The sequence below is a fragment of the Lepidochelys olivacea genome, assembly GCF_965140295.1.
Source record: "Lepidochelys olivacea isolate rLepOli2 genome assembly, chromosome: 6".
NCBI lineage: Eukaryota > Metazoa > Chordata > Testudines > Cheloniidae > Lepidochelys > Lepidochelys olivacea.
Window position 1 is genome coordinate 100,236,790 of NC_140416.1, and position 21,625 is coordinate 100,258,414.

General features: G+C 40.9%; 1 protein-coding gene across 3 annotated transcripts in view; it reads left to right on the top strand.

Moving 5' to 3' along the window:
• The window catches only part of UNC79 (unc-79 homolog, NALCN channel complex subunit), a 153,309-nt gene that overhangs the window by 119,996 nt on the left and 11,688 nt on the right, over positions 1 to 21,625 (top strand). For all 3 annotated transcript variants that reach the window (XM_084631257.1, XM_084631258.1, XM_084631259.1), the window contains exons 45-48: positions 9,107 to 9,184; positions 12,306 to 12,395; positions 17,277 to 17,452; positions 20,014 to 20,200. In XM_084631257.1, coding sequence (XP_084487383.1) covers positions 9,107 to 9,184; positions 12,306 to 12,395; positions 17,277 to 17,452; positions 20,014 to 20,200 — 531 coding nt within the window. The remainder of the gene's footprint in view (positions 1 to 9,106; positions 9,185 to 12,305; positions 12,396 to 17,276; positions 17,453 to 20,013; positions 20,201 to 21,625) is intronic.

Below are 21,625 nucleotides of genomic sequence, written 5' to 3' on the forward strand. Positions count from 1 at the left end.
ATAAAAGCTAAGTATGTGACGTTAAGCATGTGCTTGTCCGAACCAGGGCCTTCAAAACTAAGGATGACATCTGAAAACATGGATGCCTAAATTTGGACACCTAAATTCATATTTATGCACCTAAATAAGTGGCCTGATTGTTAAAGATGTTGATGACCCACAGCACTTTTGCTAATGCGCTAGCCTGCACATCCCATCTCAAAGGAGTCTCAGTCTGCATGGTTCATATCATAGCCCCACAGCTAGCCAGGTGATAGACTGTGATTAGCAAGGCATGCTAATGGGCAAAGATTCAATTTGTTCCTGCTTAGAGGAGCCTCAAAGTTGTCTCCACAGCATGTCCGTCTAGGCCATTAAGGATCCTCCCCTAGTTGAAAGAAGAAAAGGAGTACTTGTGGCACCTTAGAGACTAAGGTGCCACAAGTACTCCTTTTCTTTTTGTGAATACAGACTAACACGGCTGCTACTCTGTCCCCTAGTTGAAAGCATTCTTCTAACTTCGTAGTGTAGACCAAGCCTAGGAAACATTTCTCCTCCTCCCTTGCTATTCTGCTGGCTCAAGGCAGGATTTAGGCTGGGATTTTCTAAGGGAGTTAGGCACTCAAATATTATTGGAAGTCCATTGGGGTTGGGTGCCTAACTCCCAGAGACTCCTTTGAAAACCCCAACTTTAATCAAAGAACTCTTCATCTATCCTAGCTACCTATGTGACTAAATTAGAGATGAGCCTGCGTTGTGAAATGCAAACCTGGATCCAGACTTCTTTCAGGTTCAAGGGCGTGAGAAAGATCCAGTGTCCTAGTTTGGATCCCACTTTAACGGCAGATGAATTTTAAGGACTCCTGTGGAACCAAACTGAAAAAACATGCCATCCAGCACAGACCCCCTCCTGAGGACCAGCAGTTTTGAACACAACCAGCTGGCAGTAGCTGTCCTCTGCTGTACAATGAGCTGGCCAATGTTTGCATTAGATAGTTTTTAAATGACGGAGTCAGCATTAAAATGACACAAACGGCCAAAAGCAGGATGTTGTGCTCTGTAGATGCCCTCCTTGGGTCATTCACAATGTCCCGCTCATCACAGTGTCTTCCCCCTTTTATCTGGCCAGTGCCGCACAGCGCATATATTACCTCTCCTGAGTCTCACTGGTACATTAGTTGTAGAAACTAAGCAGTTGCTTATTGACAGAACAGTAAAACCGACAGCTTAAATTGCAGAGTCATTAGAAAAACTCTGAAAACAACTATTATAACATCAGTATTGAAAAAAACGATTTTTTTGTGTGTGAGGAAAAGTGATTTTATTCACTTTAACTAAAAATCAGAAATGTGTTTTTTTTTAAGCAGGGACTTCAGGTAGTGTCATCCAAAAACCCAAAGAAATTAAAAAGGAGGAGACTGGATGGCTCAGAGAATTGTTAGTGTTCTTCAAAACACTGGTCCAAATCCAGCCCAGGGTGGTAGTGAATAAAGTTACCACCTGATGGCTGTGCAGTGCTTAGGGCCTGCTCTTGTGAGGCTCCGCTGCAGCTGTCCTGCTGTAAGATCTCCCGGGTAGCCGCTCTGTGCTGATGAGAGAGAGCTCTCCCATCGGCATAATTAAACCATGCCCAGTGAGCAACGGTGGCTGTGTCTTCAGGAGACGCTCCCCCGCCGATATGGCACTGTCTGTCGGTGAAACTTCTGTTGGTCAGGAGGGTGTTTTTTCATACTTCTGACTGACAAAAGTTTTACCGATTAAAGTGCTTGTGTAGACATAGCCTGACGGCCACTGCATCACAGGCTAAGCAGTTCCAGCTTTTCCACATTGCTGTATCTATTCACTTCAGTCCTGGGGCTACCTTGACCTGTGACAAGATACTTTCATCTCCAAAGCCGATTCAAGCTTGAGTTCCTCTGTTGAGACTGCTGGAAAGGGTGCCAATTAATGACAGTTTTGGTGGTTTAATGATGTAATGACTTGTCCGCTAGGAACTGGTCAACCTATCTTGTGTAAGGTGTAACCACCTATCCAAGTGCCTGATCCAGGTAGAGTCTGAGTGCTTTCTAAGGGCTGGAAATAGGACTCAGAGCTACTGACTCAATCCCATGCTCCAGCTGCTAAACAAAACTCCCTCTCATCTACTTGTAAATATAGAGCTACAGTTGCTGGTAACCCAGCACTTTCCCCATACACTAAATTCACAGAAACACCCTTGAAAATAATCAGCTAGTAACATCACATATATTAATAATTATTTTAGATTTATTTCAATATCCTTGAAATGAGATGTCTCATTTCCCCACGTTACCACAGAGAAGCCTGTAGAAAATTCATATCAATTGTATCATGTTAATCAAACCTGTGGCAGAGGTAGCATGAAATGAACACAAGGACAGTTTTATTTGCACAAAGGTTCCTGCAACCCCCCCCCCACCTGTTAATGTGTATATACACCTCTCTGCGTGTGATGCATAGAGTACATTGGGATTCACTCCAGATGATCGAGATAACGTGGGGGCTAGGAACACTTTATTTTAATGATAGATCAAGCGTGGGCTGAATAACAAAGGAATTACTGGAATGTATATTCGACACCCACATTAATTCCAGATTACTCACTGCCATCAGCGTTACTGATGACATATATACTAAATGTGATGAGAATAATTTTTTCACACTTTACTAGGAAGGTGATAACACTTTGGGCCTAATTATGGCTGGGTCACAGGTGTTCTGAGTAGGTTGGAAGAGGTACAGGGAGTCTCTTCTTCCGAACAGCCCCTGCAAGGGACAGCTATAATGTGTTTGCTTGTGCTTTCTGGGAGTATGCTAAATACACACCATGCTGGTTTAATTGACAAGTAGAGCTTAGTTTGAATGATTCCCTACAGCACTTTGTAAAGGGTGTTCTGCCTAGTTCTGCTGTCCAGCTGCTGTGTGCTGCATAGGGATAGACACCACCAACCCGCACTGCAAAACTCCCTTTGGCTTGTGCAGCTCTGCCAGCTCCCCTTGCACTCAGGGCAGGGCACCCCTAGTGTGGGGCACTTTTAACTCCCCTGTCACATGGTGTCATCCACTGGAGCACCACCTTGTGGCCAGGGGTGCCTCTGCAACACCCTGCTCCTGTTTTCCCCTTCAGGGCTCCTTAAACAATACACAGTCTTGCTCAATCGCAGCACTTCGTGAGGTCTGATTTTTTAAATTAAATTAACAAAGTTTCCAGAACATTTGAAAATGTTCCCCTCCTCCCTGACATACTGTCCCTTCCTTGGGGACCATTGCAGGAGACTCTCTCTCCCTGCAAAAAGAAAAGGAGTACTTTTGGCACCTTAGAGACTAAGAAATTTATTAGAGCATAAGCTTTCAAGAGCTACAGCTCACTTCATTGGATGTATACAGTGGAAAATATAGTGGGGAGATTTTACTTACACAGAGAACATGAAACAATGGGTGTTACCATACAGATTGTAACAAGAGTGATCAGGAAAGGTGAGCTATTGCCAGCAGGAGAGTGGAGGGGGGAACCTTTTGTAGTGATAATCAAGGTGGGCCATTTCTAGCAGTTGACAAGAACAGTAGGGGGGAAAATAAACAAGGGGAAATAGTTTTACTTTGTGTAATGACACATCCACTCCCAGTCTTTATTCAAGCCTAAGTTAATTGTATCCAGTTTGCAAATTAATTCCAATTCAGCAGTCTCTCGTTGGAGTCTGTTTTTTGTTATTTTTTGTTGAAGAATTTCCACTTTTAGATCTGTAATCAAGTGACCAAAGAGACTGAAGTGTTCTCTGACTGGTTTTTGAATGTTATAATTCTTGACGTCTGATTTGTGTCCATTTAGTCTTTTACGTAGAGACTATCCAGTTTGGCCAATGTACATGGCAGAGGGGCATTGCTGGCACATGATGGCATATATCCCATTGGTAGATGCGCAGGTGAACGAGCCTGTGATAATGTGGCTGATGAGATTAGGCCCTATGATGGTGTCACCTGAATAGATATGTGAACACAGTTGGCAACGGGCTTTGTTGCAAGGATAGGTTCCTGGGTTAGTGCTTTTGTTTGGTGTGCAGTTGCTGGTGAGTATTTGCTTCAGGTTGGGGGGCTGTCTGTAAGCAAGGACTGGCCTGTCTCCCAAGATCTGTGAGAGTGATGGATGGGTCATTTTTCAGGATAGGTTGTAGATCCTTGATGATGAGTTGGAGAGGTTCTGTGGTAGGTAACTTCTGGGTACTCTTCTGGCTCTGTCAATCTGTTTCTTCACTTCAGCAGGTGGGTGTTGTAGTTATAAGAACGCTTGATAGAGATCTTGTAGGTATTTGTCTCTGTCTGAGGGGTTGGAGCAAATGCGGTTGTATCGTAGAGCTTGGCTGTAGACAATGGATCGTGTGGTGTGGTTTGGATGAAAGCTGGAGGCATGTAGGTAAGTATAGCGGTCAGTAGGTTTCCGGTATAGGGTGGTGTTTATGTGACTATCGCTTATTAGCACTGTAGTGTCCAGGAAGTGGATCTCTTGTGTGGACTGGTCCAGGCTGAGGTTGATGGTGGGATGGAAATTGTTGAAATCATGGTGGAATTCCTCAAGGGCTTTTTTTCCATGGGTCCAGATGATGAAGATGTCATCACTGTAGTGAAAGTAGAGTAGGGGCATTAGGGGACGAGAGCTGAGGAAGCATTGTTCTAAGGCAGCCATAAAAATGTTGGCATCCTGTGGGGCCATTCGGGTACCCATAGCAGTGCCGCTGATCTGAAGGTATACATTGTCTCCAAATGTGAAATAGTTATGGGTAAGGACAAAGTCACAAAGTTCAGCCACCAGGTTTGCCATGACATAATCGGGGATACTGTTCCTGGTGGCTTGTAGTCCATCCTTCTGTGGAATGTTGGTGTAGACGGCTTCTATATCCATAGTGGCTAGGATGGTGTTTTCAGGAAGATCACCGATGGATTGTAGTTTCCTCAAGAAGTCAGTCCGGTCTCGAAGATAGCTGGGAGTGCTGGTAGCGTAGGGCCTGAGGAGGGAGTCTACATAGCCAGACAATCCTGCTGTCAGGGTGCCAATGCATGAGATGATGGGATGTCCAGGATTTCCAGGTTTATGGATCTTGGGTAGCAGATACAATACCCCTGGTCGGGGTTCTAGGGGTGTGTCTGTGCGGATTTGTTCTTCCATCTCACCATCAACCTCAGCCTGGACCAGTCCACACAAGAGATCCACTTCCTGGACACTACGGTGCTAAGAAGTGATGGTCACATAAACACCACCCTATACCAGAAACCTACTGACCGCTATTCCTAACTACATGCCTCCAGCTTTCACCCAGACAACACCACACGATCCATCGTCTACCGCCAAGCTCTACGATACAACCGCATTTGCTCCAACCCCTCAGACAGAAACAAACACCTACAAGATCTCTATCAAGCATTCTTACAACTACAATACCCTCCTCAGGAGTCACTCAACACAACTAAGGATTGGTCCCTAGTTTCTTCAGAAGCTATTCTGCATTATGTTAAGCAGAGATTTGTTTATCTGAAAAGTCCAATAATTCAGAGAACAAATCTGTACTGCTGTAATTCTCAACTGTCATTCTTAGAAAAGTTGAAGGTTTGACTTTGGCCTAGAATTGAGTCATTAACTGAATGTGAAACATGCTTGTCTACTGTAGCGTATTATTACTTTCATTTTGTTACTGGTCTAACCAAAGAGTTTGGCAGGTAGTTATGGTCATATTAACATTTCACAAATGATTGTTTGCAGACTCAGAAACTGTTGGTTTAGACTCTTATAATGTAGTTTCCCAAATTCTCTGGGTTCCTCAGTATTATATCCTCTTCTTTCTGTTTTTTTGTTTTACATGTTGATCAACATTTATATCCAAATATTTAAATTAATTAGTGAAACTTTCCATTAGGGTTAATTGTATTCTGAAAATTGATATTCACAAGCTCAGTATAAGCATCTATTTAAGCACGGTTTTTAAATGTTGATGATTTATTTATTTATTGCAAGGTTTCTTGGGGTTTTTTTGCCCAGCATCCAAATTTTGTTCAACACAGGATAACACTGAAATCTTGCCAGAAGCCAATGGCCATGCCTGCTTTGCAGTCCCCACACCATATCTTCATTATGCAGGTGTGGCCCATGCAGATTATATAGGAACTGCTTCTTCTACTAACATTTTAAATCCCAAGGGCTTGATTCTGTCCTCCTTGCACCAGTGTAAACCTGCATTACCTCTGTGGAAGTCAGTGCAATTAAAACAGTGTAAGAGAGCTCAGAATCAGGCCCGATGTTTCATTTCTTTTTAACTTACATGTTTTATTATTTCCCCTTTTTAACAACAAGCCCCATGAGGTGGCACCCATTTTGAGCAAGACCTTCAACTGCTGTATATCTGTGTAGCTCTTTTGACTTCAATGTAGCCATGCTGATTTACATCAGTTGAGGATCTAGTCCTCAGAATTTAATCATAATGCATAACTGGCTGAAATGATCAAAGATGAAGGTCACATTTTAAGATATTTCTCGCAAATATTTTTTTAGAACCCTGAGCATGAACAGATGGATATTTACCCACCCAAATTCAGCAGACATGTCATTTATTCATTACCCAACCACTTTATCTCAATTAGCAGACAATGTTAGGAAGAGATCCAACATATATTTCCCATCCTTTTTGCAATGTGATCCTATGTATGACTGGTACTAAATCTATTGCCGGTGACAACTTGATGCCTCATAGTATTTGTAGGGAGTTAATATGAATGTCAGTGAGTTGAACTGGAAATACGAAATTTTAGTTGGGCATTAGTTTGGTTTATCCAGCCCTTCTTCCTTGCAGTTCAGCTCTGGAAGGATCCTTGCAGCTGCAGGCCAGATGGTAACCAAAATTATAAGCTAAAGCTAAGCTAATTGCTCATTACAAACTTTATGGATTTTGTTAGCCATTGTTCATGTTTATATTAATCTTTGTTGCATAACCCACCCCATTGAATATTTTGCATTTAGTAGGTTAACAGGAAGCTAATAAGGCTTTTTTGTTTTAAGGGAAAATAATATTTAAAATCAACAATGTTTCACTTTAGCAGATGTTCTCAGTTGACTTGAAATTACTGAATATTTACACAATATTTTACCTATAGCAATGCAGATAACCTACCATAATGTGTTAGAAATGCCAGGCCAGATTCTCTAGTGAGTTATGTCCCCTTTGTGCCACTCGTGTGGTGCAAAAGGACCATAATACAGTAACAAATGTTCAACAAACAATTCCTCTGGCAGAGGAGAACTTCCTACTGGCATATCTTCTCAGAATAGGGGATGTGCCAAGGGTGTGTTGGGGGACATGTCAGGAGTATTCCTATCCTCCACTGGTATAGGGTCCATTGAGTTTCCTCCACCTGTGGCATAATTTAGAGCAGCCTAACAGCTACTTTAAATATCACTGGTTTCAGAGTAGCAGCCGTGTTAGTCTGTATTCGCAAAAAGAAAAGGAGTACTTGTGGCACCTTAGAGACTAACCAATTTATTTGAGCATAAGCTTTCGTGAGCTACAGCTCACTTCATCGGATCGAAAGCTTATGCTCAAATAAATTGGTTAGTCTCTAAGGTGCCACAAGTACTCCTTTTAAATATCACTGTGGCTGGTTCATACCATAACTGCTCCCAGAGGCCTTCTTCGTCCTTCCGTATGCCAAATAGAGCTCTGGCACAGAACAGATTCTGACCAACCCTCACTGTAATGGTATGGGTCACATCATGATCGCTCTTCAGTATAAATTGGAACCATTGGCTTTACTCTGGTGTGAAACTAGTGTAAATGAGATCAGAATCACGCCATGTATATGGGGAGACCCTGTGTGAATGTTACCCTACACATCGTTTTCTCTTCATGGCATTTATCCCCAAAGAACAGACTGACGTCAAAGATCTAAGTTTAACGTATGAGTGTTTCCTAGTCTTGGTATATAATACTAATATTCGAATTAAAATACATTACAAAAGATATAGGTCATATAAGACTAGAAATGCAACTTCAGGCACTGCAGGGGACATCTGGGGCCAAGACTGAGGACAATCAGTGGTGACAATGGTGCCAGACTTGTGTGTCAAACAGTTAATAGATATATTATGTAGTTTGAAGCTGCCCAAATTAGTGAAACCACAACATACACTGAGGAAATCCAGGTTGACACCTCAGCTTGGGAACCTTGCTTCTGTGTCTGCTCTTTGGGGGATGACATACTGCATATCTATGGACAGAAACTACAAGAATTGCTCCAGTACAAGGACAATGTTTGTTAGGATAGTAAACTCTCTGAGGCAGGGATCTCATCATCTTGTCTGCAAAATGTCTAGCACAGTGTTGGAGATATATAAAGAATAAATAACAATATTAAAAGGCCTGGTGTATGAATATTGTGGACATCAGTGGTTTTGGGGGCAGGGGAATGAAGAATAAATAGAAGTCTAAAAACGGAATCAAGAAAAACAAGGAAAAATTAATCATGATAATGTTCAATGACAGCTGCTCTAGATAAACAGGAATTTATTGGATTTGATTCAGGCATTAGTGGGTGAAATTCTATGGCCTGTGTTATGCAAGGGGTCAGACTTGATGATCATAATGGTCCATTCTGAATTTAAAATCCATTAATATAATTCATCCTTAGTGTAACTCCAGTGATAGAGTTCTGCAATAGAGATTCATGAAAGCTGAATATTGCTGATTGATCCATTCTCCTTTACTTCTGATATCCATCACAATAAGAAGAGTCCATTGAGGTTTTTTTGGAGAAATGCAAAAGTTTCCTATTGATTACAAATATATTTAGGTTTGATTGAAAATTTCCTATATTATCTTATAATTTTCTTCAAACCATTACTGCACAAATCAGCATATATATGTCAATTCATATACTTTAAAGTCAGTTTTTCTATCTGATGAATTAACTTGTTTATAACAGACAAATTAGCTTGTTTATAATGTGTCCAAAAGCAAGTTACCACAAAAGTAAGCAAAAAGAGATCTGAGCTGAGTTTAATAAAATCCTAAATTACTTTTTAATGTCTTCAGGCTCTTACAAATATAATTCATCTTTAATTTCTTATTAGTTTGTTTGTGCAGATGCTGGAACAAAACTAGCTGAGTCAACAATCTTGCACAAACAGATGATTGCATCTATGCCTGGAGTAAGTACTGAACCACACTCCATCTCTTTGTTACTGCTTTTCTTAAAAATGTCTCACTCAGTTCTGATGATCAGATTGTTAATGGAAATGTCCTTTCTCTTACTTTTGTTTCTCTTCTGGCTTACCAAGGCATTGAAGATAGAAGCTTGGATGATTCATTTTTATAGAATGTTGAGAAAAATTTAAAGTAACGCAACTTGATCCTGCAGCCTTTACTTTATATGAGTAGTCTTACTCACATGACAAGTCCCATTGACTTCAGTGGGGCTTCTCAGTCAAGTAGGAGTTACCTTGCTAGTCTCCAGAAAACTGAACTGGGGAGCAGACCAGCTGAATGCCCCAAAAGATGTCATAAGGCAGGGAGATTTCAGACTGTTGCCCCCACTTTCCCAAAAGAAAGACACAGGTAAAGAAGAAAGTTAAATAATCCTGTAAGGTATTCATATTTATCATGCTGGGTGTAGCACAAATACCAGTAAATAGATAGGGTCTGGGACCTGTCCTTAGTCATTCCAAATCTGCTGCAGGGTTTGCAGACTGCTTTTCTATGTGCAAGTCTCACCAGCACTATAGATGACCGAACAGGTCTTTTCTATATCTAACTTTTGTGATTCTATGACTTTTAACTCCAAGCCACAATGATAATTAATACCTCTCCTAACAGAACCTTTTAATTTTATTTTTATCAAAATAGCCAGATTGGTCTCGATATAACAAGACATGGAATAAATTGTTCACTTTAGAAGAACTAACAGAAGAGAAAGTTGTTCTGCTGTTTGAATGCAACATATTCCTGCCGAAAGAAACTGAATAAACAGTAGGAGAGAAATCTCTTGCAATAGAGGTTTATTATTCAGGAGGTTTGCGCACAATATCTTTTATAATTCCATCACTCAGTTTAAAAGAACCAATGTGGAATCCTTAGTCCACGTAAACTGGATGGAGGGGACACTGACAGGGCTGCCAGTGACCTTATTTTATTGTTTGTTATCCTGTCAGGAGAACTGACAGGCATAGCATTTGAACAGGCAGAAAGTGTTATAGTTCAGCACCATGTAGATTTATATTAACATAGAAAAATGAGAAATACTTGGGTCAGCTGCTTAAATATAGAATTTGAGCAGATTCTCAAATTTCAGTAACTAAAACTCAGTTATGGCTGAATAATTTTATGAACAAAAACAACACTGGCTGTTGTTTATGCTCAGTAAAAGGTGATCAGTTCATAGAATCACAGAAGATTAGGGTTGGAAGAGACCTCAGGAGGTCATCTAGCCCAACCCCCTGCTCAAAGCAGGACCAACCCCAACTAAATCATGTTTAGGATGCACACCATTTACTAGAGGGGTCAAAGAGGAATATTCTTTCCCAACATACAGTATTGCATTACAGGGCAGCTGCATTATGACTTTTTTCTTCTTTTAAAGCTATAGGTATTGGCCACTCTGGGAAGCAAGATATGAAATTTGATAAAACAATGGTGTCCTGTAATGCAGTAAGTGTACTGGACCCAGAATAATCCTGAATTTATAGAAGTTTGATTTTCAGAGGTGCTGAGCAGCCAGAGCTCCCACAGACTTCAGCTGAAATTGTGGGCGTTCACTACTCCTGAAAATCAACCCCTCAGATTCAGAGGATTCTGCCTTTGGATGAAGGTGACTACTCCACCAGCTGTATGCACCTTCTCACAAAGCTTTTATGAAGAGCTCTCTGGCATGACCTATGTTTAGCTTGGTAATTTAATTCACTGCATTGCTCGGCATGTGCCTTGCAGATCTTTTACTAACTGAGGGCTAGACTGGCAGCTGGCAGTGTGCCCTGAGTAAGGGGCCATGCACAACTGCACTTCCCAGGAACAGAGCACAGACTAAATTGTGACTTTATTGCATCACAGTTTGGTCCCTGCTCCCCTTTTGCTCCATGGGGGAGGTAATGCAAGCTAGCCCCTTTCCTGGCACAGATTACTTCTCCCTGTATGCTGGCACAGCTGCTTACCCACCTGTGACTGAAATGCAGATAGCTCATGCAAGAGCATAGGGACATGTTTTATACTCCCTAATTCCCCTGTGCTGCTGGTGTGTAGGCTGGCTCATGATTGAGCCCAATGTGCCATCTGTCCTCTTCATTTAAATAGGAGTTGAAGGAAAGAAACTGTCTTTATTGTATCTATTTCCCTAAGGCTATTTGTAATTATGGAGGGGGGTTTGTTTCAGTTTCTTAAAAAAAGTCTTACACCGTTTTGCTTTGTCCAGTTTGGACTCCCAGAATTTTGCATGTTCCCAAAGTGTTGTGAAGACAGTACTTTTGTTGCTACTCTGAAAACACTTACCTTTTTTTAAACCCTACATGTTTTGAAGTGAAAACTATTGTGATCTAAATTTAGCATGTTTTACAATTTTTTTTTTAGTTAATTTGAAATGGCAGCAAAGTGCTGATCTTTTGAGTACTTTGTCAATGAAAATATTCCACTAACCTCTGCTAGCAAAAATTGTGGTGCACACAGTCGTCTCTGTTAACAAGTGAAAAGCATTAGCTCGGTGATTAAAAAGCAGTTTTTCTGGTGCCATCTTCACTGGGAACTTGTGAGCAAGGAAGAATGACTGTGTTCTTTACATAAGTTTCCTGAACTGGACTCGTTCTTATGAACACAGAGGATCCATGCCTGTGGTTCTATTTCAATTTCTTAGGGCTCAGCCCACCAATTTGCCTCAGAGGAGAGCTCAGCTGCTTGAAAAGTTGTGGGACTGGGGGCCTTATCCAGAGCCCATTGAAGCTGATGGAAAGACTCCCTTTGACATCAGTGAACTTTGATTCAGGCCCCATGAAAAGTTCAAGGAGGACACTGTACTAATATTCTTGAAAAGGTCTTCACTTAACCTTTTATTACAGTCACTGATGAGAAATTCTGTGATTGGCTGCTTTATGTATACGCTTCTGGATAATGGGGAAAACTTCACTGCAAAGAAGACTCCCAAGGAATATTTCAGTTTAAATGGTACACCATCAGAAGCAGTCAAGAAACAGATGTTTTTCAGTGAACATGAGATAAATCCAGAAACCTGAATATGTCAAAAACCAGATGATTAAATTCAGTTTTTTTGTGTTTTTTTTTTTTTTTTAGTGTGGAACAGCAGCAATGGAGTGCATGAGGCAGTACGTTAATGATGTGCTGGATTTTATTGCTGATATGCATACCTTAACCAAATTAAAGGTGAGTACGGTACGGGGATATGTTGACCCAAATTGTATTTGCTAATTATGACTTTCATCCTTTCTGTAAATAGCATAGTTGGAGGGACCTATATGAAAATGACCAACAGAGAGATTTCCATTTTAAAGCTAGTGTTATCATAGGTTAGTCACTTCTTCAGGGAAAAACAAGAAAGTAGCTTATGGAAAGGGCTGAAGTTAGGGCTGGATTTGAATATGCAAAGCACACAAATAAAAACACAGGTTTCATTTTTTGAAATGTGGATGCTGAAAAATAATATCATACAAAGATTGCTTTGGAAGGGACAGTCAGGTTAAACAATCATATACAGAAAAATAAATTTCTGTATCCATGTTACTAATTCTGCTTTAATGGACCAATCCTGCATCCCTTATACACACACGCAGACATTACTTGTCTTTGTTAGGGGTGTATGATTTAACCATGTGCTACTAAAATTGTAATAATTTTAAAATTCCAGTTTTCTTTTCCTCATGTGTGATGATGCATTTCATTCAGTTTGGACAAAGGAAATAGACTAGTAAGTTTCTCTTTGGTTTCTAGTCAGTGTTATTTTCTGATTCTTATACATTAGCCTGATGCTGCAATGTTTGGATAGCAAACATGCCAGAGAAATGTTTACATTAAAATACAATATTTTAATTTTAAAAAATCCCATATAAATATTTATATTATTATTAAGTTTTGTAAAATAAATAACTATTACTAATAATTTATTTTTATTTATACAACTTAAATTGTAACATTGTCTCTCTAAACAAGTCTCTGAGTATAGTTTGGAGCTGAAAATACATGCACAGTGGTTGAAATTCACCTCTGAGCAGAGGGGAAGCACAGGTATATCAATAGCACTGCTTAAATACCTCCTACATCCTCAAAAATGGTGTTAAGGGGGATTTAAATGGTCTGTTGATCTAGTGCTGCTTCCTTGCACAGGAGTGGATTTCATCCAGTTAGCACATAAAGTAAAGCAGGAGGGGATGTAAACAGGTCTTGCTACTTGTAACCCATACAAAGCTTGCAAGACAAATTGATGGTTTGGGAGTATGGAACAGAGGTCATTCTGAAGTACAGAAGAGAGTCCAAAAGCTGTAAAAGATGCAGCCAATGCTAAAATCTGGCAAAAGGCTGTTAGTGTCTGAACAACAGGAACTCAGTGATCCAAGGGGAAGTTCGTCAGCAGAATCAGAGGTCACTCCATCACTGAACACAGTCAAATCAAGCAGTTGCCAAATTGTGTTTGTGTGATCTAAGGCTCAGTTAACAGATCTAGTACAGCTAGTGTTGCCTAATTCTAACTAGCAAGAAAACATATTCCCGTCATTCACACATTGCACCCTGGGCTCTGACATACGCATAGTTCTAGGGAGGCTCCAATACTAATCTCCCACGTTCACTTCTAGCCTGTGCCTAAAGAGCTGTTGATTTGCTCCAATGCATTTTGCAGCACAGGTCAGTCTGTAAGGGACAATGGGCAAAGTCTGCTGCTTCCCTTATATGCCAAGGTTTGGAATGTGTCAGTCTTTTTCTGAAAAGTAGTGACCGTGCACTAGATCGCCTCATGCTACCAGTTCATCTTTTATCTTCACACGAACGTGTTCTTGCAGGGAGCCACACAAATGAGGAGGAATCCTGGGTAAAACCTTAAAAAAAATGCTTCTGTTGAGACCCACAAGAAATTTTTTAAAGAGAGAAATATCTCTGCTTCCAGTTCCTGCCCTATTGAATGTCTGCCTTGAACCCCATTCAGCTTTTAGAAATGCTCCAGTAGGGGAAGCTGCTTTTTTCCTCTTTTGCACTGGAGTAGTGATCCACTCTAAAGCATGAACTAATTAATCATTTTCAACTGAACTGAATTCCCATCCCACTCTGATTTTTCCCTGTTAAAAAATTATTCGCACATTCTAAATTACTTTCCAAATATACTAAAAAATGAATCAGTGGTGAAACTAAGGGAGACTCATCCTGTACACTTATCCCACAGAAAATGTGAATTTGATTGAAACCATAAATGGAAACCATATCTTTGTAAATATATTCAGATTACCTCTCTCTGTGAAATATTCCCCAAAAGAGCTCGCTCTCTCGCATACTTTTTTTTATTCCTTCTTCTTCCCTTTTCTTTTCCCATTTTACTAAATTGTTGCCATCTCTTTAAGGCTCCAATCTTGCAAAAGCTCATGCAAATGCATCACTCCAGGGCTGGAGCAGCCACAGGAAAAAAACTAGGGAGTGCTTAGCACCCACCGGCAGCCAGCTCTGTCCTTCCCCTCCCTCCCAGTGCCTCCTGCCTGCTTCGATCAGTTGTTCTGCAGTGTGCTGGAGGTGCTGGGGGGGGGAGGGGAGAGGAGAGAGGAGTGGGGATGGGGTGCACTGGGGGAGGGGGCGGAACTGGGCAGGTAGAGATGGAGCAGGGATGGGGCTTGGGAGAAGAGGTGGGGTGGGTGTGCGGGCAGGGCCTGGGGCCAAGCGGGGGCAGGAAGAGACAGGGTAGGGGTGGGGATTTGGAGGAAGGGCTCAAGTGGGGGTGAGGCCTGGGGTCGAGCAGGAGGTTGAGTACCTGGAGGAAACTGGTGCCTGTGGTTGTGTTGGTCCCAGGATATTAGAGAGACAGGGTGGGTGAGGTAAAAGGTCCAATAAAACATTACTTCACCCAACTTGTATCTCTAATATCCTGGGACCAATACGGCTACAACAACATTGCAAACAACAAAGGAAGAAATCAAATTTTTCCATCTGAAATGGAAACTCTGCCACATGAAGAAAAAGGAAGAAAAACTGAACAGCGACATCTACTTTCTGAGTAAATGCAAGAAACAAAACATCATTCCCAGAGGTGTCACCATCTATAGCCCTCTGACCACTACATGCAACAGAAGTTGGTCCAGTAAAAGATATTACCACCTCATCCACCTTGACTTGCTTCAATTACACAGCTGCATAAGTCTTTGCAGAATCTAAAAGTTCTTCATGTTTATTGTTAGTCCTTGTATAGCAAGCGATGGACCTGAACTAAGCCCCCTTCTCTGTTCTTCATAGATCTGTCTTTCATGGGACAAAATTAAACCAGGGAGCAAACTCCTAAACTTTGTGATTTGGGGGTTGAAATCTGGATCAGAATCAAAGCATTTCCAAATTTTAGGTTGCTTGGATTCAGCCCATATGAGATACGAATCAGACTGCTTGAAGGAATACAGTAGAAAGCCAGCTAATATGACCATTATTTTAATTAATGGTTTATTGAGGTTCTGGTTCAGTTTGGAAAATGTAAAGGCAAGTATATATTTAGTCTGGAAAGTTTGTAGGTGGAAAAGCTGTAGCCTCTTCCTTTTTGGATTTACTTTTTTAAGGGATGCAGACAGAAACATATTGTATGTCTCCTATATAACGGGACAAATACTGGAAAAACCAAACCAAACCAAAAAACCTGCAAATGTTCAGTCAGCATTTTAAACAAGTCCACATCATCCATGTTCATGCCCATTCATACTCATTTTACATGAATGTTCATATTGACTGGGTTTCACTAACGCAAATGTCCCTGGAAAGTGGATTTTAAGTTTATCCACATTGTACATTTGTTTTCTGCGAGTATTCCTTCTGTTGGTCAGAGTCACACTAGCCAATCCAGGTGATGGGAACAATATCATGTGACTTATATGACCAATCACAACCTAGGAGCACAACTTGATTTGGGATTTCAAATTGTGAATAACAAGGCTTTGAATTTGAAAGGGGGAAATTGTTCATCAGCTAATGAATAAATCTAAGGAAAGCAGTGTTTGCAGACATTCAATGAACAAAAAAAGAGGTGAAGTTTGCTGAATAAATATTTAGTTAAAAGTTGTTAGTTTAGTTCTGATAAAGTGTTTTTCTGTGGAAGAGACCTTAATTGTGCATTTCTTTCTCAGTCCTGTATTAGTAACTAGTGCATTATATTAGACTTGCACATGATAATGTCTCAGCATAGCCATATTCTCATTTATTTTCTGTGTTCGGTTATTTATGGTCTTTGTTTTCTCTTGGAATAAAATGTAAATTTCTAGAAAGTCAGGAAAGCTGAATTTATAAATTTCACTATCTGAACATAAGCAAAAGATCTGTCTGTCTGTCTGTGCTGGAAGATTTTGCACTCCTGAAACAGGAGTTCAGTTAAATGATTTTCATTTGTTGAACTAAAATTACTGGGGCCAGATCCTCCGCTGATGAAAATCATAGGTCTATTGACTTTTGTGCCATTATAGCAATTTATTCCAGCTGATAATATGGCCTCTATTGTGCAAAGGACATTTTGTCCCTTTAAGCAAACCAGACACCAGTTGACACTGCCATCATCTGCAATAGCAATAGACAATTCAGAGTTAGCACATTTGGGAATATGGAGGAATCTCAAGAAGCACCAATTAAGCATTACAGCTCACAACAGTGTTTTATAAAATACGTTCTCAGGGATAAGCATATGCCACTCAATTGATACAACATTGCCCTTAGATTTTCAGGGCCTAAATGTCCTCACAAAAAATGAGCCATGCAAAATGGTCTCTCACCCACTGAAGAGGCAAAATACTGTATTTTAAAAGGCAAATGGCTATTTGCCTGGGTAAAGCTGGTAATTTCTTGTGCAAATTATATTACCTTGTGAAAAGATTGAGTCCTTTGATGTGCAATTAAATGAATAGAGTATGCAAAAGCTAGTTTGCATACATAGTTACAGGGTTTGCTGATAGAAAGGATGCATGCACATGTTGCCTCTTTCTTTGTATGGGTGATTGAAGGTGAACAGACAATATGTGAGAATTTGCATAAAGTGGATTTAGTGCAATACCCTACTGGATAGAAAATCAGATCTTTACTTTGCAGAGTCACATGAAGACGTGTTCCCAGCCACTGCATGAAGACACCTTTGGTGGACATCTCAAAGTTGGTTTAGCTCAGATTGCAGCTATGGAAATTACACGAGGAAATCACAGAGATAATAAAGCTGTGATTCGTTACTTGCCATGGCTGTACCATCCTCCTTCTGCAATGCAACAGGGGTAAGAGCACTTTTGTCCCCAAAAGAAGAGCAATGAGGCAGAAATTCCCACAATAATTCTGGGGTTCTTGCCAGATTAAAGGGAATGCAGTTAGTGATGACAGTGGGTATGATTTGATGATGGATGTTGAAACAAAGACAATTCAATGTTAAATGTTTCAACAACCCCAACTTTCATAGAATCATAGAATATCAGGGTTGGAAGGGACCCCAGAAGGTCATCTAGTCCAACCCCCTGCTCGAAGCAGGACCAATTCCCAGTTAAATCATCCCAGCCAGGGCTTTGTCAAGCCTGACCTTAAAAACCTCTAAGGAAGGAGATTCTAGATTGTTTAGCCTGCAGAAGATTCTAGATTCTAGATTGTTTAGCCTGCAGAAGAGAAGAATGAGGGGGGATTTGATAGCTGCTTTCAACTACCTGAAAGGGGGTTCCAAAGAGGATGGCTCTAGACTGTTCTCAATGGTAGCAGATGACAGAATGAGGAGTAATGGTCTCAAGTTGCAGTGGGGGAGGTTTAGATTGGATATTAGGAAAAACTTTTTCACTAAGAGGGTGGTGAAACACTGGAATGCGTTACCTAGGAAGGTGGTAGAATCTCCTTCCTTAGAGGTTTTTAAGGTCAGGCTTGACAAAGCCCTGGCTGGGATGATTTAACTGGGAATTGGTCCTGCTTTGAGCAGGGGGTTGGACTAGATGACCTTCTGGGGTCCCTTCCAACCCTGATATTCTATGATTCTATGATTCTACCACCTCCCTAGGTAACGCATTCCAGTGTTTCACCACCCTCTTAGTGAAAAAGTTTTTCCTAATATCCAATCTAAACCTCCGCCACTGCAACTTGAGACCATTACTCCTCGTTCTGTCATCTGCTACCATTGAGAACAGTCTAGAGCCATCCTCTTTGGAACCCCCTTTCAGGTAGTTGAAAGCAGCTATCAAATCCCCCCTCATTCTTCTCTTCTGCAGGCTAAACAATCCCAGCTCCCTCAGCCTCTCCTCATAAGTCATGTGTTCCAGACCCCTAATCATTTTTGTTGCCCTTCGCTGGACTCTCTCCAATTTATCCACATCCTTCTTGTAGTGTGGGGCCCAAAACTGGACACAGTACTCCAGATGAGGCCTCACCAATGTCGAATAGAGGGGAACGATCACGTCCCTCGATCTGCTCGCTATGCCCCTACTTATACATCCCAAAATGCCATTGGCCTTCTTGGCAACAAGGGCACACTGCTGACTCATATCCAGCTTCTCGTCCACTGTCACCCCTAGGTACTTTATCACTCAGTAGTGTTGCATCATGGTCCCAAATGGATCCATGATGTAACTCCATTGGCTTCAGTGAAGTTACATCAGGGATGAATTTGAATAAGGATGTGAGAATCTGAGTTCATAGTAAAACCGAATGAAAGTATTCAATCAGTTCTGGTTGTAAACCTAGCTATATAGGGCCAACTCCTGACTCCTTACTCATTGCAGTTTGCCTGTGTAAGGAGTGAATGTAAATGAGTGGGGCGTCAGGATTGGGCCCATTCTGAAGGTGATCTGTTAAAAAAAGACTTCACAATATGAGAGGTTCTTTGGATTTAATCTGTGAAGCTGTACATATACTTTAATTTATTATCTCCCTGGGCTTCAGTTCGCCATGTGTAAAATGAGGATAATTAATGTTTGTGAAGCCCCAGGTCCTAGGTGCTGAACACCAGAGAAAAGCCAATGAATAAAATAAATGTATTATTGTTATGCCTCATGGGTGTTTTGAATCACTGTTGATATTAAATTAATAATGAAAAATGGCAGTCAGAGGTCTGCTAGGCAACTGCTTTCTGACCTGAAATTCGTTTCTTCTCAGTGCCTCTGAATTCAGATGACTAAGTAATCTAAATTCCAGGCTTTGTGAAAGCCAGGGGATCTTGGATTGAGATGAAATTTATGGAAACTATTGTTATTCTTGTGTTACACTAACACTTAGACACCCCAGCTAAGATCAGGGTCTCATTGTGCTAGACGATGTATGATCTTTTAATCAGAGACCGTCCCTGCCCCAAAAAACTTACAAATTAAATGGACCAAGACAGACAAAGGGTGGGAGAAAGGAAGTGTTATTAACCTTATTTTACTGGTGGGGAAGTGAGATCCCGAGAGATCCAGTGACTTGCCCGTGGTCACCCAGGAAATCTCTGGCAGAGCTGGGAACTGAGTCTAGATCTTATGAATCACAGCCCAGTGCCATAACCCCAGTCTTTAATATACAGAGGAATCATGATATACAGCTCCTTTGATCATTTATATCCAAATAATCACTGCGTGTGGCTCTGTGAGTTTGCCACATCAGCCTGGTGCAGAATTTCTGCTTTGCAAGGACAGAACAAGTGCTGCTGGGCATGTTAATGCCATGCCAGGTCAGCCAATCCAAACGCAGCTCCACCTGCCATTCCCACAGGCTGTCCAAACGATTTCGACTCTAGCAAGCACTGGCAGCATTTTGCAAACATACGGGATTCCCAGTTAATGAGAGAAAGCAAAGGTCACTTGCATTGTAAAAATCAGTTGTTCTCTGACAGGCCCAAAGAATTCATCGAATGTGTATCTCATATTCGTTTACTCTCCTGGCTACTTCTGGGGTCTCTGACACACAACGTCGTCTGTCCGAATTTTCCCTCATCTTGCATGCCAATTCCTCTGGATGCTGGCTCCCACATCGCAGACCACCTTATTGTTATCCTGATTGGGTTTCCAGAGCAATCAAAGGTAAGGGATTCCAGGGGTTTAAGATGATACACCATATGCAATGCCATTAGTATTGCAAACACTTAACCAGTTGTGGTTTTTTTCAGGGAGGTGAAGATGCATCTTACAACTTTTCCTCATCTGGATATCTTAAAAGCAACTTCATGTTAATGCCTTATTTAAAGTGGCTTAAACTCCCAGATGGTACCCCTTGTACATGTAAAATATTCCAACAGTATTGTTTGAGTGTTTTAAAGTTACACTGCCCACTTTGTAGTTCAATAATGGTCCCACCATACTAAAACTGCCCAAAGTTAGCAGGCTGCTGTCTTCATAAGATATAGGAAACTGGAAGCATAATAAAAAACTTATGATCATAATTCAGAAAAGAAAACCCAAACCTGCCCAGTCTTTCTTAAGGTAACTGCCCCAATAGACATAGAAATTCATAGTGATAAATTCACTAAACATCAGCTTGCTAGAGATATTTTATTGTTTGAGAGCATCACTGTCTAGTGGTCTGAGCACAGGAGTGGGAGATGGAAATTTCTGAGTCCTTAGTCTAGCTTTCTTAGCTCCACATTGACTCTCCCTTTAGCAAGTGACTAAATATCTCTATTCTATTCTATTCTATTCTATTTATTCTAATAAGACTTGCTAACCTACATCACAGAGGTAGTGTGAGGATTAAAAAAAGACTTAATATTTGCAAACAGATGGACTCAAGCCCAGCTTGATTTGTCAAGTGCTTTGAAGATGAACAGTGATGTTGCAAATCGTAAACCATTTATGACAATAATTAACATAGATGCAGCAGGCAGTATGTGTTTATTAAATAAATAATAAATAGGAGTTTATTAACTACAGAAGTAGAATGATCACATGCTTGTCTAGTACTTGGCCTCCCCTCACCCATTCAAGACTGATGCTTCCCATTCATTCCTTCTAGTTCTTTTTGCTCTTTCAAATACTTCCCTCCAGTTACCAAGCAACCCTGGCAGTGTTTGGTGCAGTCATAGTGGCATTGGTCATGAATCACTGTTGCACTTTTAAACAGAGAAAATATCTATGACCTGAATTACAGTAGAACATTTTTTATAATGAACTAGTGACATGTCTAGGAATCGTGACAGCTCTTTGGCGTGTCTGTCAGAAATCACTATATCTAACATTTATTATTAAAGGCTCATGCTCGGGTACATCTGTAAAACTGCACAGCGAGTCTTGCAAAGTTCCCATTATGGGACTGTAACATAGAGGTGTTTTGGGGTGTTTATATTCTGGTAAGATGGAGCTGGGTTGCAGATTAAAAGAAATTGATGTAAAATGATTTATTTTGTATGGATACATGTTTCCTTGGGAAACTCACACTCCCACTGACTTGGGCAGTAGCATGTTTAAGATCATATTCCTACAGGCCTCCCATTGACGGCAATGAGCGTTTTA